The 27,782-nt window shown below is 42.2% G+C and overlaps 2 protein-coding genes across 2 annotated transcripts; both read right to left on the reverse strand.

The window, feature by feature from the left end:
* Positions 1-5,296: 5,296 nt before the first annotated feature.
* Positions 5,297-10,197, reverse strand: LOC134446096 (carbohydrate sulfotransferase 1-like). The gene is made up of 5 exons (XM_063195413.1): positions 9,805-10,197; positions 8,917-9,082; positions 8,445-8,609; positions 7,007-7,227; positions 5,297-6,084 (listed from the first exon to the last, which is right to left on the reverse strand). The coding sequence occupies exons 1-5, from the start codon at positions 10,182-10,184 to the stop codon at positions 5,745-5,747; spliced, it is 1,272 nt and encodes a 423-aa protein (XP_063051483.1). The 5' UTR covers positions 10,185-10,197; the 3' UTR covers positions 5,297-5,744.
* A 7,826-nt stretch (positions 10,198-18,023) lies between these two features.
* Positions 18,024-24,182, reverse strand: LOC134446184 (GTP-binding protein Rhes-like). The gene is made up of 3 exons (XM_063195525.1): positions 23,540-24,182; positions 21,089-21,316; positions 18,024-19,648 (listed from the first exon to the last, which is right to left on the reverse strand). Exons 1-3 carry the CDS (start codon positions 23,726-23,728, stop codon positions 19,388-19,390), a joined length of 678 nt encoding a protein of 225 aa, XP_063051595.1. The 5' UTR covers positions 23,729-24,182; the 3' UTR covers positions 18,024-19,387.
* Positions 24,183-27,782: the final 3,600 nt, after the last annotated feature.

Consider the following 27,782-nt stretch of genomic DNA (forward strand, 5'->3'; position numbering starts at 1 on the left):
TGATCCATGTTTCTCAGACACACAGAAATAAATGGAGTAAATGGGAGCTCACCGGTGTGCGGTTCTTTTCATTATCTTCCAAAAAAAACATGTGCCATTAATCACTGTCTTGATAAATGGAGGTGGCGTGTGACCTCTGTGTCCTTAATGGTAGTTACGGCCATGTGTGCCATTGTGAACAGCTTAGTAATGTGCTATTAACAGCTGATCTATGTTGTCAGGGGTGAATAGGCTACATCTGTCTGGTACAATAGCCCTAGCCCCTAATACAGACGAGGGGGACAATCATTCAGGGCTCCGAGCCAAAACGTGTGCCTTTACAGTATAACCACCTTTGATCTTGTGTTGATGTCGTGTTAAACCAGTCCAGTAGAGTTGCACAGCCTATACACTCGCCTCCAAAAGAGTTGTCGCCTACCCATCTGTTTGGAATAACAGCTAATAACCTGACTTTCAATTAATCACTTGGCTTCAGAAGTCACTCATATGAAAGCTACAACCCTCTCGAATGGAAATGTATGTACAAAAATAAATTTCATGCACCAAAGAAAGATTGACCCTTTAATGAACACAGACAGGGCAGATTTTGACAAGACAAAAGTTTTGTCGCCTATCGAACATAATGTGAAAATGAGCAGATATGTCACTTCAAAACACCTCAAATACGCAGATCGGGTGTCATACTTAATCACTGATTCACTCACACCTCTCCAGAAAATCAACTTTGGCCTTAGGTGTATGTTTAGGGTCATTGTAATCATGGAAAGCAACACAATGAAAATCAATGGAGTTCAATGAGAGATGGTGAAATATTTGCTATTCGTAGAGCAATACATTTTTAACTTCATGATGTAATCAATGATAAAAGCCCTCACACACCAGCAGCATGCATGCAGCTCCACATAAGAGCTGTATCCCTCCCATGTTTGACTTTAGGCACCATGTATGTTTTCCAAATTCTTCACCTTTAACACCAAAGAAGTCTCTCCCACTGTCCTGTCTCAAAAAAGCCAGCCAAGAGTATGTCAGGCCTAATTCTGACAAAAATGAAGGCTAATGGGACTCATACTCTGAAGTCAAGATCCCAAGATCAACCATTTTAGAACTGATGGCATCAAAACTATATGGTGTTGGAGATGAAGAATATGAAATAAGAGAAATGGTGCATAAAGTCAAACATGGTACAGATACAGCTCTTATGATGAGCTGCATGCATGCTGCAGGTGTTTGAGGGCTTTTATCATTGATTAAATCATGAAGTAAAACATGTATTGCTCTATGAATAGCAAATATGTCACCATCTCTCATTGAACTCCATTGATTTTCATTGTGTTGCTTTCCATGATTACAATGACCCTAAACATACACCTAAGGACAAAATCGATTTTCTGGAGAGGTGAGAGTGATTCAGTGATTACGTATGACACCCAATCTGCATATTTGAAGTGTTTTGAAGTGACTTATCTGCTCATGTTCGATAGGCGACAAAACTTTTGTCTTGTGAAAATCTGCCCTGTCTGTGTTCAATAAAGGGTCAATCTTTCTTTGGTGCATTACATTTATTTTTGTACATACATTTTCATTCGGGAGGGTTGTAGCTTTCATATGAGTGACTTCTGAAGCCAAGTGATTAATTGAAAGTCAGGTTATTAGCTGTTATTCCAAACAGATGGATAGGCGACAACTCTTTTGGAGGCGAGTGTACTGCTGTAGGCATGGCCGTAACTACCAGTGAGGACACATAGGTCATGTCCTCTTGTGTTTTTTTTTCAGTAATGTAAAATGTATCTATGATAAATTGATATATGATCAACAATGATACATTCCGTCTGTATACCCCTCCCCCATTTATCCTCAAGGCAATGATTAATTAAAACAAACATAAGAGTTTGATTGAAGTGTTTGAAGCATTCTAAATGTATGCAGTACAGCATACAGTATTTGACCTCAGTATTTGTCTAGTTACTGGACTGGTTTAATCCTACAGCCAGGGCAGTAGAGTTGCACAGCCTAACACTTTAGTGGAGCGTAGACGTGTCAATGGAAAGCCCCCACTTCACTTGACTTCCCCACTTGAGGCTGCACACTGCCTGCTTTCACATAACATGTAGTATAACCTTTCATATAACATGTATAACCTAACAAACATGTATACACCCTGCATGTCCATTTAGTTAACCAGGGGCCTATACTGCCCTACAATATCAGAACGCAGTATCTTGAAAATGGTCGAAAATGGGTTTAGACCGGAAATTGGCTTTAAAATACCTTCTTTTTCTTGTGGTAAATTTTTTTGGGCCAACTTGGTCCTGTTTCGGAAAAAAACGATAAAAATTGATTATACTGCGCTTTTTGGTTTTAGGGGGTTACGTCGTACTAGCCAAGAACGCAGTATAATGCGAATTATACTGCACTTCTCCATTGACACCGTGGTTTTGGTGTAGACAGTAATACCACAACAGAACGCAGTATAATGATTTTTCAGCTAAAAAGTAATGAGAATGTTGTTTTTTTCGCTTTTTTCTTGTGTGCATAAATTTCAACTATAAAAAAGTATTATATTGATGTGTCATCACCACTTTACCTCCAACACAGTCGCGTGGCCAGAAAGGAAACTTTAAAGCCTTTTTTCTCAGTTTACCATTTTGAATATACTGCGTTCTGAAATTGTAGGGCAGTATACTACAAAGATGGTTCAGGAGTACACAAGGTTAAGTTAAGTGGTAAATCATGTAATATAAGTGCCTGGAGTCCTCATGTTCTTAACAAAATGAGGAATCCAGGCTTTTCTATTAGACGATTTACCTCTTAACTTCATCTGGTTTACTCCTAAACCAGCATTGTAATATAGGCCCCTGATGGACTACCAACGTAGTGTATGTTCACATACCTCTCTGGTCGTATATGTAATCCACCCACGGTGTCAGTGTTGCTGGGCTGGCTGCCTGTCAGTGCGGGAGACTGTTGGGCTTCTACAGGAGAGAAGTGAAGGCCTATTTAAACCTGGTTCAAAGAGGAACCAGACGGCAACGGACCACAGGCCACTTCCTCGTGTGTCAGTAAAGGAAACAATGTCCCTGGTATGGTAGTCAACGGGAAAGGGGAAACACATGGGGATGTGTGGCGCTGTGCGGTTTGGTGAATCGTGTGTGTGTGTGTGTGTGTGTGTGTGTGTTTGTGTGCGTGTGCGTGTGCGTGTGTTAGTGCGTTTGCGTTTGCGTGTGTGTGTGTGTGTGTGTGTGTGTGTGTGTGTGTGTGCGCGAGCGTGCGTGCGTGCGTGTGCGTGCGTGTGCGTGCCTGCCTGTGTGTCCTGACAGGGTTCTTTGTGTTCTTTGCAAAGGCCTATCAGGAACAGGTCACACAAGTCAGCACGAAAAGCTGACGGACATGTACTCTACTCTACTTGTCTCCATGGGTTGCAACATGATGTGGGACATGGCAATAAAATGTACTTAATTACGTAAATACTTTATTGAAATGCTCGAGGGGATGTAGAGTGTTGTCGGTGTGGGTACATTACACTTCACTTAACTGACGCTTTCATTTGTTCAAAGCGACTAACAACTATTATCTTTCAGGGTATTGGTTACAGTCCCTGGAGCAATGTGGGGTTAGGTGCCTTGCTCAAGGGCACTTCAGCCATGGATGGAGATGTAGGGAGAGGTCTGGGGGGATTTGAACCAGCAACCCCTTGATTGAAATACCGACTCTCTAACCATTAGGCCACAGCTGCCCCTTGTATATGTTGTGTTGGTGTCTGTATGTATCGGAGGAAAATTAAGAAAACCAGAGACAGGAACCAAGAGGAAATGGGGGAGAGAACAGTGAATCGTATGGTCTGCGCTCCAAAGGCCATTTGTTACTTTCTGTCCCTTGCTTTCGTACAGAGCAGGGGAAAATGTCCTTTGTGTTTTCTGCACCTGCCTCATGGAACAACTTGCAAAAGGACTTGAAGTTAACACATTTGATTCCATTGCGCGATTTTAACTCCAAGATGAGATCACTGGAGACTGATTCACTTGCCTGTAACTGTTTTAATTGATTTTATTTATTTATTGATTGTGTCATTTGATTTGTATATTAATGCGACTGGGAATTTATTTGTGTAACTTGTGCCACCACTTGGCCAAGTCACCCTTGTAAAAGAGATTTTTAATCTCAACCGGTTTATTTTCCTGGTTAAATAAAGGTTACATTTTTTTTTTTAAAAAATGCTATTATGCAGTTGAAGAACGTACACTCTCAGAAATAAAGGTACAGAACTCGTCGCTGTGGCAGTACCTTCAAGGGGAGGAGTACCATTGTGTCACTTGATTGGTACCCCAAAAAAGAGGTGCGTTCAGTTTCTTGTAATGTTGATCAACGTGCATCTGTCACAATTTTTTTCAGGTACCACCCAAGCGACGCAATGGTACTCCCCTTGAGGGTACTGCCACAGCGACAAGTTCTGTACCTTTATTTCTGAGAGTGTAGATCTGCACACTGCGGAATATTAATATAATAATAATAATAACTGTATTTGTATTGCACAATATTACACAAGGCATGCAGCTGAAAGTGCTTAACAAATGGGGAAAACATTAATGTTAAAGATGAAAATAAAAAGTGAAGTAGAAAAGAGAGACAGAAACAAGAAAGAAGACAAGAGAAGAAGCTAGACGGAATAGAGAGAACAGGTAGATGGATAAATGAGTAAATGTAAAGAAATAAAATACGTTTAAAGACGACATAAATAGAGATTGTAGAGGCATAAGGTCCACAGAGGTTAGGCCCAGGATAAGTGATAAATAGTCACACGGAATGGGGCGCTTAGAGGTGGAATAAGCTCCAAAAAATAAAGTTTATTAAATTAAAACATTTGTATTAATTTCATAAACTTTCTTTTTTTGGAGCTTATTCTGCAGTGTGCAGACCTACAGTACCTACTTCAACTGTCTGACACTTTTGTCTAACACCTGCAACAAGTGACTTTGGATGTGCACACCTTACCCAAAACAACTAATGCTATTATGCAACCAGGTTTTTTATATTGAGATGACTGGAAACATATTGGTGCTGTTGCCTTCTAGAATTTATGGTGAAATACAAGCATGAACGAACGTACAATTACTTACTTATTAAATTTTTAAGAGTTGTGATTAATATTACCAATTTTAAGTGGATAAATGTTTTTTTAAAGTGTGGGTAAGGATATTAGGCAGGTTTGCTGTTTTAGGAGTTTTTACCTATTTTTCAATAACTTATATGTTAAAAAAAAGAATAACCTCTAAGTCTAGTATTCCTGTTTACCCTTTAATATGAGCCCATATGAGACTGTATGTAGAGAAACAAAGCAGCTGCTGCTAATGTGTATAATGCATTGCCAGCCTAATGTCCAACTAAGGAACAGGAGAAAAGCTTCTTAAGTGCCTACTACCAGAGCACTCGTAACCTAATCAAGCCTAATTCTGACAGAGAGAGACCTGGGGCTTATACTACAAAACTGGTTCAGGATAAGCTATGGTTAAGTTAAGAGGTAAATCATCTAATACAGTACAAGAGCCTTTCTTAAGAAAATGAGGACTCCAGGCTCGTCTATTAGATGATTTACCCCTTAACTTAGCCTGGTTTACTCCTGAACCAACTTTGTAGTATAGGCCGTTGCAGGTGAGACACACATTTCTGTCCATTGCACTGGCAAGAAATGAGCTGGAAGGGGAGGGGAGCAGAATCGTAACACATCGAGATTAGTTTTGTGAAGTTTGTCACTGAAAGGGTTCCCAGGTCCTTTCCTGAACAAGGGATAGCGAAACATTACTCAGTTCTGCGGAGGAGTGTACAGTTCTGTAGCCCAGCTGATCGAGGGTGGCTGCACAAAGTGTTTGCAGATATTCCACCATGTCAAAGGACAGCCTCCGCCTCCATTGTTCCGACGTCGCGGCAGAGTCTCTTCTGGTACCGTACGCATCCACGCCTGATGCCTCGTCGTATTCGGCCTTAGTGTTCTCCTGAATCCAGTCCAGAATAACGTCCTCGACGGATAACCCCAGGTGCTCAAACACCACCCGCGTCACCTGAGGAGTGTTCCTGGCCAAGTCCTCGTACCTGTTGTCGTCAAAAAGAGGAAAAACATGCACTACTGTACATCCGTCTCAAAAAGATTGGGTGCGTGCAGGACTAGCAAAAAATACCATGAAAACTGAGAAGTCCACGGCACCAAGCTCCTGTTTCTCTTTTTTTTAATTAGAGATTGTTTAAGTATAGAGATATGCCAATGTAATAGGTTTCTATGGGCACCTAACGTGACCAGGTCCCGGTCTGCCTTAAGGGGCGTGTCATAATGCTCCTAGAATTAAATGTTGTCGTCAAAAAGAGGAAAAAACACCTGAGCACTACTGTACATCCGTCTCAAAGGCGTACAGGACTAGCGGAAGTACCATGAAAACTGAAAGAGACATGAATGTCTGATGAAGTGAAGTGAGTGAAAGTGAAAGTCCCTTGGGAAACTCCCACAACGAAATTGCATTTATGCCTCGCCCGTGCAAGGGGGCAGCCCTCAATGGCGCCCCAAGGGATCAGTGCGGCGGGACGGTACCATGCTCAGGGTACCTCAGTCATGGAAGAGGATGGGGGAGAGCACTGGTCGATTACTCCCCCCAACAACCTGGTGGGTCGGGAGTCGAACCGGCAACCTTTGGGCTACAAGTCTGATGCCCTAACCGCTTACCCATGACTGCCAAAGGGCATGCTGCCCGAAAACGTCACATTAAAATAAGAGAAACGGGAGCTTGGTGTCGCAAACTTTTCTTTCAGTTCCAAGTCAAGTCAAGTCAAAGTTTATTTATAGAGCACTTTAAAAAACAACAAGATAGCTGACCAAAGTGCTGGACAGGCAGATAAAAGGACTTGAGGACCCCTTAAGACACACAAAGACAGCAAATAAAACATAGAAACAAATAAACATAAAAATAAACATAGAAACAGTGTAATCTTTGAATAATAAAAACTCCTCGGGCTCGTAGCCTACCTGACCAACGTGTACCTTCCCCTCAGCCAGGCGGGGCGCCGCCTGAGTGCGATGGTCACCGAACGCAGGAAGTTCTCGCAGACCTGCACTTCCTGTGTCAGGTCCAGACCCTCGGGTCTGCGGCGCTTCATCTTCCAGAGCCTCAGCTGCGGGTAGCTCCTGGGGAAGGACAGCATCCTGGAAGCTAGCACCCCCCGCGGGTCCCTCACCAGCTGAACCACCTAGAGTAGAGTAGAGTAGAGAGTAGAGTAGAGTAGAGTAGTATAGAGTAGAGTGTAGAGTAGAGTAGTATAGAGTAGAGTGGAGTAGAGTAGAGTAGTATAGAGTAGAATAGAGTAGAGTAATAGAGAGTATGAGTAGAGTAGAGTAGTAGAGAGTAGAGTAGTAGAGAGTAGAGTAGAGTAGTAAAGTAGAGTAGAGTAGAGAAGAGTGGAGTAGAGAAGAGTAGAGTAGTGTAGAGTACAGTAGTGTAGAGTAGAGTAGAGTAGAGTAGAGTAGAGTAGAGTAGAGAGTATAGATGAGTAGATTAGAGTAGAGTAGAGCAGAGTAGAGTAGAGTAGAGTGTAGCGTAGAGTAGAGTATGGTAGGGTAGAGAGAGTAGAGTAGTGTAGTGTAGTGTAGAGTGGAGTAGTGTAGAGCAGAGTAGAGTAGAGTAGAGTAGAGTAGAGTAGAGTAGAGCAGAGTAGAGTAGAGTAGAGTATGGTAGGGTAGAGAGAGTAGAGTAGTGTAGTGTAGTGTAGAGTGGAGTAGTGTAGAGTAGAGTAGAGTAGAGTAGTGTAGAGTAGAGTAGAGTATGGTAGAGTAGAGTAGAGTATGGTAGAGTAGAGTAGAGTAGAGTAGAGTAGAGTAGAGTATCATTTATCACCAGCTGAACCACCTACATTAGAGAGTAGAGAGTAGAGTAGAGAGTAGTATAGTAGAGTAGTGTAGAGTAGAGTAGATTAGAGTAGTAGAGAGTAGTATAGTAGAGTAGAGTAGAGAGTAGCGTAGAGTAGTGTAGAGTAGAGTATCATTTATCATCCTGGAGGCTAGCACCCCACGCGGGTTCCTCATCAGCTGAACCACCTATAATAATAATAACTGTATTTGAAGAGTATAGTAGAGTAGAGAGTATAGTATAGTACAGTAGAGTAGAGTAGAGTAGAGTAGAGTAGAGTAGACTGGAGTGTAGAGTAGAGTAGAGTAGAGTATCATTTATCATCCCTGTATATTGTATATATTTGTGCTACTCTAAATAATGGATCAATCAATTTTAAGTGGGTATACTGAAATCCCTGAAATGTTGAGGTCGGTATACTGCGTATACCTGCGTTCTACGTACAATGGACTACACCACTGGCCAAGGCTAAAAATGCTATGATGCTATTCTGTTGGGTTTTTATAGCCTACAGCACATGATGTGTATCTGTCCCTATCAAGTAAACCTAACTGAACTGACCTTCAGGTTGAGTCGAGGGTCCTCCAGGAGGTCTTGGAGGTCGCCGACCCCCGGTACTCGAATGGTCTTGATGACCACCGTGCCCCTCCAGCGGCAGACCTGAGAGGCCAGGGTGAGGTTCAGGGGTCCGCACGTCTCCCTGCACGCCACCTCCTCGGAGTAGGACTGCACAATTATGTAAAAAATCATAATCACTATTATTTAGGTCAAAATCATAATCACGATTATTTAGGTCAAAATCATAATTATGATTAATTAATCACGATTATTGATTTTTGCTGATTTTTTTTTTGAAAAAGGATAACAAAATGAAACACCAGCCTGTCAGTATGTTCTGGCTTCAAGGACGCTCTCGAAGGTAGGTCACTATTGCCATGATTAAATCCTGATTGAAATCCCGATTTCGATATCCCGATTATATCACGATTATATCACGATTTTCGATTACATTCGATTAATTGTGCAGCCCTACCTCAGAGATGTTTCGCAGGTGATGAGGGCCGAAGAAGGAGTCGCACAGCGGGGGAGAGCAGAGAGCTCTGCTGGCTCCTCGGCGCTTGAGGTGGTCCGTGACGTGATCGCGCGCCTGGGGGACGATGTAGTCCTCCAGACGATGCAGGTCGCAGAGGAACAAAGCCCTGAGAATAGGGATGCAAACGATTTTGGTCCACTGCTCTAATTTCATACCAGAGTGGAACTTTTGTATTGCATGAGATATTCCTGACACACGTCTGAAAAAGCTGTAGGCCTATAGCTTTTCGAATTTGCTGCAGTTTCTTTTCAATGTTGGTTTTTCAGACAGCACGTCTACTCTGTCTGCTGCCCCCCATGGTTGAATTCTTCAAACAACTTTGGAACTTTAGATCAACTAAATCTAAACATTTTAATTAAAAAATGAGATAAAATGCTACATTTCAATGAGCTCTATTAAAATTATTTAATACAAAAGAAGTGATTTAAATATTCCAATTACTCACACCCCTCTTCACACATGCCTCTTGTCAGTTGGATTTGCGATTGATTGTGATTAATGGTTTTTTAATCGATTAATCGACATACTGCCATTCTGATAGTATTTGATTGTCATTCCAAGTCATTCCGAGTCATTTGAACATTGTTGCAAGTACTTACAGGCGCGTGAACAACGTTCTAACTCAATTGACATTTGCAACAATGTTGCTATATGAGCGTGAAGTGGAGAGAGTGACAGCGCAATTACAGGATTAGTGTATAATTTAGTGTCTAATTTTGCCATGGTCCAAATGCCCTTACAGATAGGGTCTGAAAACAGTTCCTGCAAGCTGGAAAAATGGTTCCTGCAATAAAAAGTCGATGTCTGAATGGCGGTATGTAACCCTACCTGAGAAGGTCCCTGCTGGCCCCTAGTGCCATCCGCCGGTCGTTGCTGGTTGGTGTCATATTTAAAGCCTTGAATACGTGGTACTCAGGCTCGTACAGGTAGAAGACGTCTGGGTGTTGGTTGAAGAGCTCCCCGAAAAACGACGAGCCAGAACGGCCGGCCGCCAAAAGTAGGATGTGCTGCCGTTTCCTTCCAGAGTTAAATGAGTGAGTAGGCTCTTGTGGTGCTTGGTGTTGGATGAAGGTGCGAGAATTTGCAGGTCGTAACTGTGGACAAAAATGATGCGTCCCAGTGCTGAAGTAGTGGATGAAGGTGTACTGGATGAAGATGTAGATGAGGGTCAGTAGGATGACCTTCACCTTCCAAGAACACCATTGCATTGTGATTAGCCAAGTGGACCCTATTGAGTCAGGGTCAAAAAATGGAATGAAATATTACATTTTTTTTTTATTGTATGCCATTGTTAAAAGATCTAATCTTCTAATCTTCTACTAAACTCTCAACATAGGACCATTGTCTAGCTGGACATAGTTTCGAATCTATGAAGAATGTTCTTTGTGTATTTTGCTATTGCCTTTAAAATTGTGAAATATGTGAGAACACAGTACATTTTTCAGAGTTAATTCAACACTTAGAGAGTCCTATATAACACTACTGTAGCATTAGTGTTGCTCCTACGCTCTCTACATGTTGAATTAACACTGTAAAATCTACTGTACCGTATATATAAGGTAATCACATGCACCAGCACTAAGAAAAACAGGGTGCATTCCAATATGCAGGGCCGGTTCTGGCTTATTTGGTGCCCTAGGCGAGTTTGAGTTCTGCCCCCCCCCCACCCCCCCCCGCCTTACCTTTGAAAGAAAAAAAAACCTCTTTCTTATACCTTACAGAACACAAGAGTAATATCCGTAGTAAGCTTAACTAAATAGCATCAAGAACAATAACCATTTTTCATCAAATGGATTTGTGGTTCTTTTTGACAGGCGACCAACACATCAGATTGAGTCGCATGAAAAGTAGCTTCACTGTGTGGTGTGTTGGATGTGATGGTGGTGGGGCCCCCAACCCCAGATGAGAGGGAGGTTATCAATGTGTTTGAATTGTAACGTGAAATTGAAATGCCAGGAGAGTGATACAGTACATTTGCTTGTAAAATGGCATGTGTAGACAATAAGCCTACCAAGGAGGTCTGCATTGATCTACACTACCTACAGCATCACAAAGCATGGCAGCATTACAATTTTAATAAGCTTCACATTTGTGCTGTCTTCCAAACCAATTTCATTTCTGGACTGGAAATAGTGGTGCATTTGTGAGTAGGAGAATGAGAAGGGGGCTATCTATGTGTTTGAACTGGAGGGACAGGGTGAGAGACAGGGAGAAGAGCTGTCACGCTATTGAATTTCATAATATACAAAATATAGTAAATAGCCTCACTTGTCTGCTGTGCATGGTTCTGTTACATGATTAATGTAGGCTATGTCATTCTGGTCTGGAAATGAATGTTTTTTAAGCTTACAACAAGCAGGTAATTCATGTGGATGGAAGGAGATATGGCAGCTAAAATTGTTTTAAACATTGCACCAGTCTTACTTTACATTGCTTGTCAACCTAAGCAAGTATTATGATATCAGGTGGGTGTTAGTGAGTAGTGAGTAGGCTACTAACAGCTACTTCACTGGATTTCATTGCTTGGCATACTTGGCTAATGTTAGCATGCTAACTAGCGATTTCTCTGATCAAAAACAAAGCTCTTTTTCTCTCTAATTCCAAATAGTAACCTCATAACTATTAGGCTTTCCATAATCACAAACGGTTGCTGATTAAATCACATAGTTCCAAAACACCCTCTGAAACTCCTGCATCATGCAATGAGTGGTTTAATGAGAACATAATAATCTCCATCCAGTAGACCGGCACTACTGTTTGCGCTTGCCTTTCTCTCCAGTGTTGCCAGATGTGTCTGACCAAATCCCGCCCAAAAGGTTCTCAAAAACCGCCAAAATGCGCTAAATTCCGCCCAAATTCAACAAATTACATTGACTTCTATGGGCCCAAAATGGCTTAAAAAAAACGCCAAATGGCCATTTTTTTTCCGTTTTTGCCCGCCGACACTCATCCCTAGTAGCCCAATTGGGCGGGCACCTGCCCAATCTGGCAACACTGTCTCTCTCTCGAGTGAGTCTCCAAATTCAAAATAGGTCGCCTCGCACGCTGTCACTCGTCCCGCCCCCTTTCTCAGAACTGTCTGTTTATTGGTTCACAGACTTCCCAGAGACAGTTGGAAGCGATATTACTATTGGCTGAGGGGCGCTTTGCCGTGAGGAGCGCTTTCGCCACTCTTTGTTGATTGCGACTTCATAAAAAAAACTTCATATCGCAAAATTACGCATAGGAGAGCGCCATTTCGGCGCTCCTTCTTCACATGGCGCTCTAGGCGACCGCCTAGCCGGCCTATGCTAAAAACCGGCCCTGCCAATCAGAGGTGGAACGTAACTAAGTATTTTTACTTCGTTACTGTACTTAAGTAGTTTTTTCTGGAATTTGTACTTACTTGAGTAAAAATAAAAATGCAGACTTTTACTTTTACTCAATTACATTTTTTGACAAGTACTTGTACTTTCTACTCCTTACATTTCTAGGAGAAGACTTTGTTACTAGTTACATTTATCCTAGGTTTTCCTGTTGTGTTTCGTGGATATTTCAGTAGCCTCAGCTGCGGGCAGGGAGGCGGGACCAAGCCCCTCTTCCAAATTGACACCCAGACAGAAAATATACTTTTAAAAACATTAACAGGACTCCATAGTCATGTTCAAGTAGAACCGAAAACCGTTGCAGACACTTTTTCCTATTGGATCAAGTAGGTAGACATGGAGAAAGACAGCCATTGCGTGAGTAGGCCTACTTGTACTTTTGTACTGAAAAGTACATTTAAAAGTTAGTACTTAGGACTTTTACTTAAGTACGTTTTTGGGAAACAACTTTTACTTTCACTTGAGTAATTTTTTCGCAGGGTACTTCTACTTTTACTTAAGTACACAACTTCAGTACTTCTTCCACCTCTGCTGCCAATATGCAACCTTGCGTCCTCCACTTGAGCTTGTGGCTTCACGTTTTTCTGATGCCCCGCCTCCGTTGAGAAAACAATTACGTTTCCCCACTGTCAGCCTAGCCACAACAATTTTTGGAGGACTTTTCAGGGATTTACTTAGAAACAACTGCAGCAACGTTTGAATAGTGAGGGTATTCCCCATGGAAGTACACACTTTGAAAAGTCTTAGGCTATATTCAACTCTGTTTAGAAGAAATCTCTGAAAGCAGACTCACTCTTACCTTTGCGGTGGCGAACACACGGCTGATAACTTGCACAGGTAAGACTCAAACTTGGCCATGTGCACGGCTGGACTGGCCATCTGGCATTGCAGACATTTCCTGATGGGCCCTGCACCCTTGTGGACCCCTATTTTCAAAAATGTATATATATATATACAGCTCCAGGCCTTTTTATTAGAATACCATGAAAAAGTTGATTTATTTCCATAATTCCATCAATAATGTTAAACTGTCATGGATTGTAGATTCATGGCCCAGTTTTTTAACTATTCCAATCATTAAATTGTTTATTTTTACACATTTTGGTCTTCCAGCTCAAAAAAACCATGAATTGGGGAATTCACATCATTAGAATATTGTAATAAAATCACAATTTTCTTCATCAAAATTTGTTTCACATCAGTGCACATCAAAACAGTTGGTACTTTCTACACAACATGCAATGTTCAATACTTGGTTAGGACTCTCTCTGTCTTCATATTATTAATAATAACGGCCATGATGCGTTTAACATTGAAGTCAATGGCAGAAACAGTGCATGGGAGTAATGGAAGGCCAGATATCCTTGATGCTTTGCCGTCAGCTGTTTTTGTATAGCTGACCTGGTGTCCCACACTTCCCTCTTCAATATACCCGAAGATTTCCATGCCACGTTTTGGTGTTAACTCACCAGTTTAATTCTAACTCAACAGAAATTAAACCCCATTCATTTTCAATGGGGATTCATTTCTGGTTATTTAGAATTAAACTGGTGAGTTAGCGCCAAAACGTGGCATGGAAATCTACAGGGTATATTGAAGAGTGAAGTGTGGGGTACCAGGTCAACAAACAAGAACAGCTGACAGCAAAGCATCAAGGATATCTGGGCTTCCATAACTGCCATGCACTGTTTTTCCATTGACTTCAATGTTAAACGCATCATGGCCATTATGAAGACAGAGAATGTCCTAACCAAGTATTGACCATTGCATGTTATGTAGAAAGTACCAAATTTCAACTGATATAATGTGACCCGAATTTTGATGAAGAAAAATGTGATTTTATAACAATATTCTAATAATGCGAATTCCCCAATTCATGGGTTTTTTGAGCTGGAAGGCCAACGTATATAAAAAGAAAAAAAATAATGATTGGAATAGTTAAAAAAACTGGGCCATGAATCTACAATCCATGACAGTTTAACATTATTGATGGAATTATGGAAATAAATCAACTTTTTCATGGTATTCTAATAAAAAGGCCTGGAGCTGTACAGTATATAGGTTTTTTTTTTTACATTTCTGCATTTTTTTTACATTACCATAAGAAGGTAGGATGACCGAAATGTTGTATTAAAGTTTGTTAGTGGAATGGACAGTGTGCAGGATTTCTTAACACTTGAAAATAGGGGCCCTAATTCTGCGCCGCTAATTATGAGGGGCCCCTTTTAACCAAAAGTGCCCGGGCCCTATTTCTCCCCCATGATGGGAGCCCTTTAAGCCAAAAGTGCCCGGGCCCTATTTCTCCCCCATGAGGGGCCCCTTTAAGCCAAAAGTGCCCGGGCCCTATTTCTCCCCCATGATGGGAGCCCTTTAAGCCAAAAGTGCCCGGGCCCTATTTCTACCCCAGGCCAGCTCTGTCCATGTGTGCCTTGTTTTGCCAGATAAGGGGGTTGAGCAGCATTTCCAAAGTCAGTCAAAGTCAAAATGTATGAAGTGCTGCCAAGGCAATGAATCAGGAAGCAAAAAAGGCACACACACACACTCACACACACTACTTTTTCTTCCACTTGTACATACATATTTTTTTAAGCATTCCTCACACACAACCCAACTAGTTTTTATCACAAATACACCTTTATCTTACAAATTCACAACAAAAGTGGAAACATAACCTTCCACATCATGTACATCCAGAATGCCTGGCCATGTTTAAACACCTTAAGACATCTTCTCCTGGAGGCTTATGGCTGCTAGTTCCACAAGCACGTAAGTTATTATGTTAAATTACATGATTAGCCTAACCATTATACTGCATTTAAGAAAGAAAGAAAGAAAGAAACAAAGGAAGAAAGAAACAAAGAAAGAAAGAAAGAAACCTGTGGTATGTGTGGATTGTTCAATACACTTTGCTTGTACTAGACTGGGACGTTGTGAGGAATCTTCACCCCTATCACACTCTGTGCCTGCTTTGTGACAATTTAACCCATTGTCTTCATGCAACTTACCAGAATCTATGTTCTACCTTGACTACCCTGTAATATGTATTTTTTTCTCTCTAACATCACAACGCTTCATCATGTTCCTGTTAACACTTATTTCTGGTCATTTTTATCTTGTCTACCTCAACTCTCAGAGTAGCCTATGTTTATTGCACATTTGTCTACACAGTTTGTTTTTGCACATTGCCATTTTCTTTTGTCTTTATTTTTTTCCCCTCCTGACTCTTACTTGTGTTATACATATGTGTCTGACTTTAAATGTCCATGTGTATTTATGTAATTACTTGACACCTGAATTTTCCCTCGGGGATCAATTAAGGTGCCGTTTCCACGTAGCTGGATGTTTTTATATGTGGATATTTTTATCGCCTGGTTGCATTGGTTTTGCAATGGTTTTGGCCCTCCGTTTCCACACAGCAGATATTTCATATCCAGGTATAAAAAGCAGGAGAAAGAAATATCCTATTTAGGGGGCTGAAACGCACTTGTTACAATGCATCTAAGTTACTCTACTCTACTCTACTCCTCTTATAAAGAAGGGGGGTAATATAACGCTTTAAATTAAAATTCATGATTCATGTAAAAAAAACCAAAAAAAAAACCCAGCAGAAATACGCCATAGAACCACCAGTGGGCACTGTCTCTCCACCATTTCTCAGACTTCATTCTATTGGAAGAGAGAGTGAGTTGTTATGATGAAACATTGAACTGTACTGCAGTTCCCTATTGTGTTAGGCCACTCACTTTAATTTCAACTGCCACCCGGTCTGACAGCAAAAGTTACTATTTATCATTTATCCTCGGCCTAACCCTTGTGGACCTTATGCCTCTAATCTCTACTTATGTCATCTTTAAACTCTTTAAACTTATTTCATTTTCTCAACATCTACTTATTAATCTATCTAGGCTCCTTAGTTTCTATATTATGTCTAATAACTAGTTTCTTCTCTTGTCTTCTTGCAATTCTTTCTTGTTTCTGTCTCTCTTTTCTACTTAACTCTTTATTTTCATTTTTAACATTTATGTTTATCCATTTGTTATCCATTTGTTAAGCACTTTGAGCTGCATGCCTTGTATGATACTGTGCTATACAAATACAGTTATTATTTATTATTGTTGTTATTAAAAGATGCCTGCATTTTGAGCAAGACAGCACAAGAACTCCAAGAAGCTCCTTTTTTACTATGTATGTCTGCTGTTATCCAGTCTTGCACTTTATATGTCTGTATGAGTATTGTATAGCCTACTCTAGGTGTAATGGATGTATACTGTCTATGTCTACACCTAGAGTCTGAGTCTATGTCTGTCTGCATGGGAAAGTAAGAAACATAATTTCAATTATTTGTATGATTAGTGCATGTAAAGAAATTGACAATAAAACCAACTTAACTTGACTTGAAGCTGCTTTGAAGCAGCTCGCAGCCGCGTGCCGGGAAGGCTCTCAAGACGTGTCAATATTTCGCAAGTGGACAGATGGTCGTTTCAGTCCCAAAATGTTTATACAGTACAGCCATTCTTAAAAAACAAAGCCATTTATTTTCACTCTAATGCAGGCTAGTTATCTAGTTAAACAGTCCTGCTTCCATATAGGCCTATCCTACATAGGCTACGCCATAAAACCTATGCGTACTAGGCTCTCACGTGTAGCGTAATGTAAATGTCACAGTGATAACACTGGCAAATGGTACCTCTTCATTAAGACACAGCTGTGGTCCCTGCACTCTAACATAACTAACTCTGCTCACCTTGTAGCCTTTAGTTTTTAGTCTCTTTCCTTGGTCTTAGTCTCTAATAGCCACTGCTATTAACCTCTCTTATGTGCCTAACATCTTTATGTACTGTACCTAATTTGCTTTTAACATCCTTTTCAAATCCTTTACTTATTTTGCTTTATCATTGTGTTGGACATTGTTGCAACTGTATACTGCGCCTAGATGTCTTGCTTATTATCCAATTTGCCTTGTTAACTTCCTATTATTTAATGTTGCTTCTATTGTGTTGTCAGTGTTGCAACTGTACACTGTACCTTGAGGTCTTTGTTTACTTTTGCTACTTTTTAATGCATTGTCCTCTTTCCTCTTTGTAGGACAATGCTATCAGTGCTGCAACTGTACACTTTGCCTTACCCTGTTCTTGTTTAAATTGCTCCTTGTAAGTCGCTTTGAACAAAGGCGTCTGCTAAATACTAATGTAATGTAATGTAATGTTTAAAGAGAACAGGGAGAGGGTTGTCCAGTGCTTTATTGTATACAGACCATGCCACACAATAATAACACATCAACAACTGGTCGTGAGAAAAACCCCAAAACTATAGCATAGGCCAGTGGTTCCCAACCTTTTTCTTAAGGGACCCATGTTTTTACTATTGTAAGCTTTGGTGACCCAACCACGCGAGCGCCCGCACGAGAAGGAGTCTCAAGATGCCCTCTGTTTCCTGCGAAAACTAATTTTAGTAATTTTATTCCTCAATTCGTCTTTGGTCAAATATAGAATAAATGTTTAATGTAGCACTTACAATTTGTTGCTTCTATGCATTTATTAGATGCTTTGTCTTTTATTCAACATGGGCTATATATATTTAAAATGAAACCCCTTAAAATCAAGAGGGTTCCGCGACCCCCTGTGGATCTTTGGCGACCCATAAGGTGGGTCCCGACCCATAGGTTGGGAACCACTGGCATAGGCTATATGGACATTAAACATCGCTAAATTGGCATTGCAAAAATGTATTTTTATTTAAACATAACACAAAGTGCATAATGGACATAAGCTTTTTGCAACCATGGTACAAACATTAAATGTTCTTTTTCATGCTGCGAAACAAAAAAAACAACTGCGGAAAACGTCGCAGAAGCAGCTTTCACCAGCTGCGCAGTTTCCACACACACACGGTGACTGTATGTACACACACAAATATTTGTAACAACCGGGACGCACAACGACCTCGCCATTTGTCTTTCATAATAAATATAGCCTACTGCTAGTTGCACACTGTGTCAACCAACAGCTTAAAGTCATATGAAAAATGAACACATATATTTACATTAAAACTTAAAAAAAGACTATCTATTAATCCTATTTGAGACACTAGATGATGCTGTTATCATTAGCTTTACTTGTGCAAAGTTGGGGTGGAAAGTCAAGCAAAGGAAATGCATGACACCATGTGAGCCTGTATGCATCCATCTTGTGCTGTCATTGAAAAGTTCATCTTGACAGCGGCAACTCTTCCCCCTTCTCATATGTGTAGTCCACCTCTGCCCTCAGCAGCAGTCTCTCAACTGGGAGTCTCTGGTGAATGATAAGGGGTGACTTGGTGACTCAGGAGGGATTTTTAGGAGGGATTGCACGTGTCCACGGTCAACACTCTTCACCTCTTGTCTTGAACTCCACTCACTCAGGGATTCTCATTGTCACCTCAGTTGCTTTTCAGCGGCAGCACGTTGATTGACTGGCGCGTCATCCCTGTAACTCGCGTCCAGTCCAATCTTCTCGCCTCTATCACTGTCTATCACTGTTACCTGTCTTGTCTTGCACTTTATGTCAGTCTGTAAAATGTCAGTCCTGTATATGTCTATGTCCTGGCATGGTATAGAGAGAAAACGTAATTTGATTTTCCTTGTATGACTTGTGCCTATGAAGAAAGTGACAATAAAAGCTGACTTGACTTGACTTGACTGGTCTGGTACCCAGGGGCTTAAATTGGGATTTGGGATGTGGGGAGGGGTGTGTGGGGTGCATGGCAGGTGGGGCTCTGGTCTGGGGGTCAATGTACTCTCTTGTTTGCTGAAAAGTGTGAAAATACACTAGCTGCTGTTTCATGATGCGTCACCCTTGCAAAAAAAACAACCCCACCCCTCTCTCCTCCATGTTTCCAGCTCTTCCCCCTTGTCTTGTCTTCTTTTTCTTTTACGAGACGGTGCAGCTGTTCTTCTTCCTCTTCCTCCCCCTCCTCTTCATCAACCCCTTCTGTCTTGTCTTGGTACCACCCCTCCAAAAAAACAACCCCCCCTGTCTCTCCTCCCCTTGTCTTGTCTTCTTTTTCTTCTACGAGACGGTGCAGCTGTTGGTCTTGTTCATGGGCGGCCGCAGCGTCAGCCCGTTGCCGTTGCCGTTGGGCTCCTTGTTGGGGAAGGTGTCTCGGCGTGTGCGTCGGTGCAGGGCGGGGCTGAGGCGGCTCGGCAGATTCACCTGCTGCAGGAGCTCCCGGAACACCTCCACCACGTTCTCGTCCTCTTTCGCCGACGTCTCCAGGAAGCTGCCGTTCCAGTCCAGCTCCACGGTGGAGAGCACGTCGTCCGAGGGCACCTGGAGCCAGAGAGGGTGGAGAAATAAGAGAGAGGATTCAAAACACGCCCTTTCCTTGCACTCAACACACAGTTTTGTTTGTAAAGTTGCATAAAGAGAATTTTGTGTGAGGAGTTGTCCCCCGTATATACGCATTTGAAGTATGTTAGTCAATACTGTACTATAATGCCAAATGCAAAATAGTGTGCTCAAGTTGGGTCTCCTAAGGGGGCGTTGTCCCCTACTTCTTCTATTTTTGAGGTGTTTGCACAAGACGTGCGTTTCCGCCATCTACAGCGCTAAGGGGACTTCATTGATTCTCAACCTCAGGACTCCGAAGGTCTCCTAACCGAAGGTCTCCTAAAGGGGCGTTCACCCGACATAAAGTGGATACCGGAAAGGAAACAAAATGACGCTTCTTGGTTACATCCACTTTCTTTGGCGATACTCTCCAAAGGAAATGCTCGTCTACTGTCACCGCTCGATTTCCTGTACACATGCTGCCATTTGCTCTCCTTGAGCATGCTAAAAGGGAACTCTGAAGGTCTCCTAACCAAGGTCTTCTAAAGGGGCGTTCACCGGAAAAGAACTAGAATGACGTATCTCTGTCTAGAATATCTCTGGTAGTGCCAAGGTATGCAGTGCTCTCCTCTTGGTAAACTGCTAATTGTCCTCCAGCCAGTAGAGGGTGCTGGCATATCTCTATAATATTTTTTCAGAGTGAGAAGTCCGCACACTTAGAATCCTTTTTGTTGTATTTTATTATTTCATGGCAGGATAACGTTTCGACCTCAACAGTCTTCTTCAGATTCTATATCTCTGTAATAGTCCTAGAAGTACATCACAACATATTACCTCCTGGTACGAGGTCACAAGCACAAGTGGAGGACGCAAGGTCACACATTGGAACGCACCCAGAACAGAGCAGGTGTGTCAAACTCATCTGACTTCAGGGGCCTCATACAGCCTACGGTATTTGATCTCAAGTGTGTTGGACCAGTCCACCAATATTACAAATGTCCTCATATTGTTATCATAGCAGCGGGAATATGTCTGACCTGGCGTTCGCTCTCGGGCTTGTTGCCCACCACCATGATGGGCGTCAACTTGTCCGCCTTCAAGTTGTTGATGCCGTATCTACGGTTATGACCCCAAACTAGGCTAACAGACATCACCGGCCACCTAGCTATATTTCCCGAACATTGGGATTGGTTAGCTTAACTACCAAGCAAAGAGGTTGGATTAATAAAGAGGATTGAAAACACTTGTTATCATGGCAGCGGGAATATGTCTGACCTGGCGTTCGCTCTCGGGCTTGTCTGTCTTGTTGCCCACCACCACGATGTTACCATATTACTTCCTGGTACGAGGCCACAAGCACAAGTGGAGGACGCAAGGTCACACAATGGAACGCACCCAGAACAGATATATTGTTATCATGGCAGCGGGAATATGTCTGACCTGGCGTTCGCTCTCGGGCTTGTCTGTCTTGTTGCCCACCACCACGATGGGCGTCAGCTTGTCGGCCTTGACCTCCAGGATCTCCTGCCGCAGCGACTTGACGGCCTCCAGTGAGTCGGGGTCGTCCACGGCGTAGACCAGGGCGAAGGCGTCGCTACTCTGGATGCTCAGCTTGCGCATGGCCGGGAAGGAGTAGCTGCCGCTCGTGTCCATAATCTCCACTGTCACCTGGGGATTGGACATCAAAATTACATTACATTAAATTACATTACATTACATTACATTACATTAACATTTACATTTACATTACATTACACTACACTTAGCTGCCGCTCGTATCCATGGTCTCTACCGTCATCAGTGTTGCCAGATTGGGCTGTTTCCCGCCCAATTGGGCTGCTTTGGCTGGTCATGTGTGGGAAAAAATGGCATGTAGCAGAAAAACCCGCCCAATTTTTGCAATAGAAATCAATAGAATTGGACGGGATTTTGTTCTTCTAGGCGGGTTTTGAGCATTGGACTGGAAATCATCAGCCTCATCTGGCAACCCTGACCGTCACCTGGGATTGGAGGAATTTAAATAGAGGAGATGGATGAATGTGAGTGTATTTATTTATTTATTATTGTCCATGATCTCCACCGTCACCTGGGATTGGAGGACGAGAGGAGAGGGAGGAGTCAAGTCAAGTCAAGTCAAGAGTACTTTATAGTCAAAAATCTATGTAACAGGGTTAGCACAGAAGTCTGAAATTGCGTTTGACCAGTCTCCAAGATGCAGTTAAACTAAAAACATTTAAATAAGACATTGACAATAATCTCTCTCTCTTAATCTCTCTCTCTCTCTCTCTCTCTCTCTCTCTCTCTCTCTCTCTCTCTCTCTCTCTCTCTCTCACTCACACTCACACTCACACACACACACACACACACACACACACACACACCTGGGAGAGGAGAGGAGAGGAGAGGAGAGGGAGGAGATGGAGGAGTGTGAGTGTATTTATTTATTTATTTACACACTTTCTGTTAAGTTACCTCAGGAGAGAATGGACGAACGAATGAATGAATGAATGAATGGATTCACACACACACACACACACACACACGCACACGCACACACACACGCACACACACGCACACACTTCAGACGTGCACCTGTTAAGTCCATACAGAGTAATGCAAGTACATGATATAGGATCTTATAATAATAAGGGGCCATACAGAGTAATTGCAGTGCAGCTGGTCACCACTGAGTAGAATACCTTGGTGCAATGCAAGTACATGAATCAGATATTGCATCTTATCAAAATAAGTGGCCCCATAGTTCTTAGGGGTCGACCGATACAGGTTTTGGTGCAATGCAAGTAGTACATGATATTGCATCTTATCAAAATAAGTGGCCCCATAGTTCATGCATAAACTACAGTACGGTGATGAATGAGACATGGTATAAGCAATAACAATGTCTGTCACTCATCACCTATGCAAACAAAGATCTACTGTACATAAGCCAAACAAAATGATGTGGTGTGTGCAAGTCTTTCATCTTCCTCGCATGTATAAGGCACACATACACTTTTCATGTACTGCGACATTTGAACATTGTACATGTATATTTCAAGAGTTTCATTGACAAAATGACATGACAAATTGACATGTTTGTACTTGTCATCATTGCATTGCATTGCAAAAAGCATTTCCAATGTTGATAAAATGCTGAAGTGAAAAATGGTGGGTACACCATCTTGCAACGTTTATAGACAATATATCTTCTCCTTCATTGTACATGTATATTCACACACAATTATCTTCTTCTTCTTCATTGTACATGTACAGTATAACACAATATATCTTTTTCTGGTAACGCTTTACTTTACGGTACAATAGACTACCCTATGTAATCACTGTGTACTTTCTGGGTTACAACAGGGTAACAGAGAGAAGTTACATGGTATCTAATGGGTAAAAAGGGGGTAATTACAAAGTAAATACCATGAATGGGGTAACAACAAGTTAACAGAGAGAAGTTCGATGATTAGATGGTTAGAAAATACCCAGTAGTTTCATAGTAATTCTTGAGATATGTGTATAACATGGTATTTACTTTGTAATTATTCCCCTTTACCCATCAAATACCATGTAACGTCTTTCTGTTACCCTGTTGTTACACAGAAAGTACACAGTAATTACTGTACCGTAAAGTTAAAGCGTTACCCTTTTTCTTCTAGGCTTCCAATGCTGCTCACCGTCAGTCCTCCTTGCTCGCATTTTATATAGGATTATCTTATCTTATCTTATCTTATCTTATCTTATCTTATCTTATCTTATCTTATCTTATATTCAAACACAATATATCTTTTTCTTCTAGGCTTCCAATGCTGTGACATGTGACAGAACATTGTATTGTATATTCAAACACAAATATTTATCTTTTTTTCTTCCCATGCTGCTCACCTTCAGTCCCCCGTGCAGTTCGTACTCCTTGCTGTGCAGCTCCTCCACGGTGCGCCGGTGCTTGGGTTCGAACTTGTCGGCCAGGAAGCGCTGGATGAGGGCCGTCTTGCCCACGCCTGCCGCCCCCATGAACACCAGGCGCATCCGCAGCTGCTGCGTCGGCGGCGTCTTGTCCTTGTTGACGTCCATGATAGCGGCTCGAGATTCGAGATTAAGGTAGGTGTTTGGGTGAGTGAGTCTAATAAGCAAAACAAAAGTGACTTGTTCCTGTTTTGTTGTGTGTCTGTCTGTATGGATCTGTGGTTGTTGTCAGGCTGCTGGTGATGCGTGCACTCTACGAAGAGTCCCTATGAAGAGTTCTATGACTTTCGGGCTGGTTGTTGTTGCAAAGTGAAGTCTCTTTGTTGTTGTAGGATATGCGCTCTTTAAAGAATGGCTGCACCTGTTAAGTCAATGGTGCGCGTGCTGGAGTTAAATGCCTGTTGCGCTACCTCTCTCTCACACACACAATCAGTCACTCTTGTGTCTCAGTGAAGGCGCTACCTCTCTCTCTCTCTCTCTCTCTCTCTCAGTCTGAGTCAGTCACTCTTGTGTCTCAGTGAAGGCAGTATCTCCCTCTCTTGCGTTACTTTGCTGGGCCTCCTGTCAGAGTGGCGTGTGGAGCCAGATCAGCGTGTGCGCTCCTATTTATTGGTGTCTGGTTGTGTGCGAATACGGCTACGGCCCCCATGCCCACTGCCAAGCCCCAGCCGGCCAATCGGCTGTCAGCAGAGCACTGAGGCACGGGGCCAGACAAGCCAATCGGTGAGCTGTATGCAAATTCATCCCCCAAGAATTCGAGTAGCATCCAACTGCAGTTTGCAGAAGTGGGCAGGTCTGGATCTCTGAGATCCCGCCCCTCCCATTTTGGATCTCGCCCCTCCTATTTCTCCTATTATGGTAGTCTGTACAGTCCCACGCCATCCCGACGTCACCCTATTTGAGAATTTGCGCCAAATGTCTTCTCCGGCGAATGCATAGTAGCCTACACTGTATTCTATGCACACAGTTTGTATCGTGTCTCGTCGTTTGGAGTGCTAAATAAGGGATAAGGGATAAGGGATAAGGGATAAGGGATAAGGGATAAGGGATAACGGCCGGCGAGGTGACCGGTTATACGAAATTAATGGCGAGGCGGCGGCTTTGAACTTTGGCGACGCGCTCAGCGCGGAGAGAAAGTTGCCTCCGCCTAGCCATTCATTTCGTATAACCGGTCGACCTCGAAGGCCGTTATCCCGCTTATCTGCCGTTATGGTAGGGTACTTTTTTAAATCTATTATTGTCGGTAAAGTTGTAGGAACCAGAATATTGCTGTCCTGGCGTCCAACTTGACGCGCGTTTGGTAGCCGACGCTGTGATTATTTAATTTTCCTTTGACCCTATAGGCCTACTACGTTGGGATGGAAGTTTAAAAACAAAAACGTGCGAAGCATTTCTATGCTGAATCGACATATGTCGCATCACGCGTCTATTTCCCCCTGCTGATCATCACAGGCTAGCCACCTGTCAACTTCGTGCGTAAAAGAGAGAGAGATAGAGAAAGAGAGAGAGATTACCCACGCTAGGGTAATTTTTAATAACTCTCCCCTTTCCCCTTTCACACGTGTTCCTTCCCCACAAGAGGAGAGTAGCCCAATTTAAAAAAAGGGATGTTTTCGGATCAATAACAAAGGGAAGGCAGCGGGAAATAGCCTACATTTTGAGGTGACTCGTTTCGATACAATTGATGGCGAGGCAGATGCTTAAAATTTCGGTACAGGGTATTTTTGTCATCTATTGCTAGGCCTATCTAAATTTGTAACCTAATTATGCCAACTGCAGAATAATGTATGCGCACGTAGGCTAATCGGGCGTGCCTCTATCATATGCATGTAGGCTAGTAGAACTTTCAGGGCGACAGACTTGACAACCAAATGCATGAGTGTTTATTTCCATTTACATAGAATAATTTGTCCTTGACCTTACTTTCTCTTTCATAGTAAAGGAGAAGGGATTGATCCAATATGAAACGGTCTCTGCAACTGCTTTAGGTTCCATTGATTTAATGATAATGGTATGCGCTGTTAGACAGTTAAAAACAAAAGGTTAATGCTAAATGTGTCATGTGTCAGGGTGTCAGTTTGGAAGCGGGGCAGATGCGCGAAGGATACCAAAGGCTACTGCAATGGCCTGCTCAGAGTCCAGTCCCCAATCCTAAAGAGATTGTGGCGACAGCATCCAGGACTTTGAAGAATGTGCTCATGCTTTCGTTTTCAATGATGGGTACCTATGTTTAATTTCGAGCGGATCACACATGGAATAATTCGCCACTGCACAGGCGTTTTACTGCACTTTTCTTGTACCCATCTTTCGATTTTTAGAAACTGGCACCACATATCTGGTCTTCAAACTAAGATACTAAGAAGATACACTTAATAATTATTCAAATTAGACCCATGCGTTAACAAATAGGCCTACTACATGTAGCTGTCCTTATATTAATTTCCCTCGGGATTAATAAATTATACTAAACAGGCTCGCGTGCTGTTCATCACGAGGTTCACTCAAAGCTCCCAGCTCGTGTTTCCTACACTCACCAAACCATTAGGCCTATACATTAGTGGAGTAGAGAGAATGGATCTACGATTTTATTTGTGAAAACTCTGCGTCTTTGCTCTGCACGGTGCAGTGACTTCCAGAGCTATTTTTCTTCCCGTGTAGAAGTTTAGCGCTGAATGACAAGGGGGAGGCAGTCGATGTGCTCAGGGGGGAGGAGGGAGATGTGCTCAGGGGGAGGAGGGAGATGTGATCCTGACCTGCCCCCCGCCCTGCACACTGCAGTTGAACATACTTGAAGAATTCCGTCAAGAGAGTGAGAGGCTGCTTTAGAGAGGAGAGGTGCTTGAGCAAGTGAATAACCAGCAGGGACGACTACGCAGGCATGCAGTATATGCTGCACATGTGCTGATATTTAATCTTCATTTCTCTAAAGAAAAGAAAGCTCTCGTACACACATTTGCATGGTTTACTGTGACGTTTCGGTCTACTGACCGTCTTCAAGCAGAATCCAGTCCTACGCACCTGACCAAAGAAGGCGTGCAAGAATTCTACATTTACAAATGTTCATTTCTCTAACATACGTACAGTATGTGTAGAAGATGGACGTTTATTCATGGGCGAGAAATGAATGCTAGTTCAAAAGAAAATCTGTGTATTAAGGGCAATTTTGGTTTTTTTTGTCTTAGCTATTTAATGTTGTATTTGTGTTGTTAAATTTGTGAGCAAACCAAAAGACATTCCTAGCAACTGTATGTTATAGGCCTACTATGGCTACAATAAACTTGAACTTGAACTTTAACTTGAAAAGGGGAAGTGGAGTGGTTGGTGGCAAGATTTTTAATCATCTTAATAGTTAGACCTGTTTGACCTTGAAAACATCTCCACGTCCCTGTCTTGAGCATGTGCAATGTTTGCCCGGTGACTGGCTGAGTAATCAAACAGCAAGCAACAGAAAAGATATGAATAGCAAACAAAAGACGAGAACAAATAATTGGAACGGATGTCAAGATTAATATTTGCTAAACTTGAAAACGTGCCCATGAAACGTGCAGTGCAGACATTCATGTTCAGTGCTTATGACTTTTTATATGAAATGCGAATACAATATGATCATCGTGCTGAAATACATGGTGCACAAGCATAGGTCTGTGTTTGTGAAGTTCTGTGAATTTCATCTTGGTAGGTGTGTACACACTGTGGAATTAGCTCCAAAAAATAAACTTTATTAACCCATTGATGCCTAAAGCACCTGCAAAAAAACGGCTGCTTAATGCCTAAGCCCTTGTTGGGAAAAGTTGCCCTCAGCCTATGAAAACCTTAAGATCTTCTTCTCTGATGCACATAAAAACATGAAACATGATTGCATTTAAACCCTAAGACCCTCATCTTGCATTAGAATGTGTTCATTCAGCTGTAACATACCCACATTTTTTATTTGAAAAGCTAAAATCTCAAGAGCCTGAATGCAGCGTATATGTGTCTCCAGGCACCAAAGGTCAAAACAACATATACGAGCTAAAATGGGTTAAATTAAAACGGCAGCCTTTCGATCACCCTGGAGGATCTTTGTCAAGGCTGTCACTGTTTGACACTTTTGTCTGGCACCTGCCACAAGAGATGTTGGATGTGCTGTGCGCGCCACACCCACCCTACCCAAAATGAGAAT

Source organism: Engraulis encrasicolus, chromosome 1 (assembly GCF_034702125.1).
Source record: "Engraulis encrasicolus isolate BLACKSEA-1 chromosome 1, IST_EnEncr_1.0, whole genome shotgun sequence".
NCBI classification, from domain to species: Eukaryota; Metazoa; Chordata; class Actinopteri; order Clupeiformes; family Engraulidae; genus Engraulis; species Engraulis encrasicolus.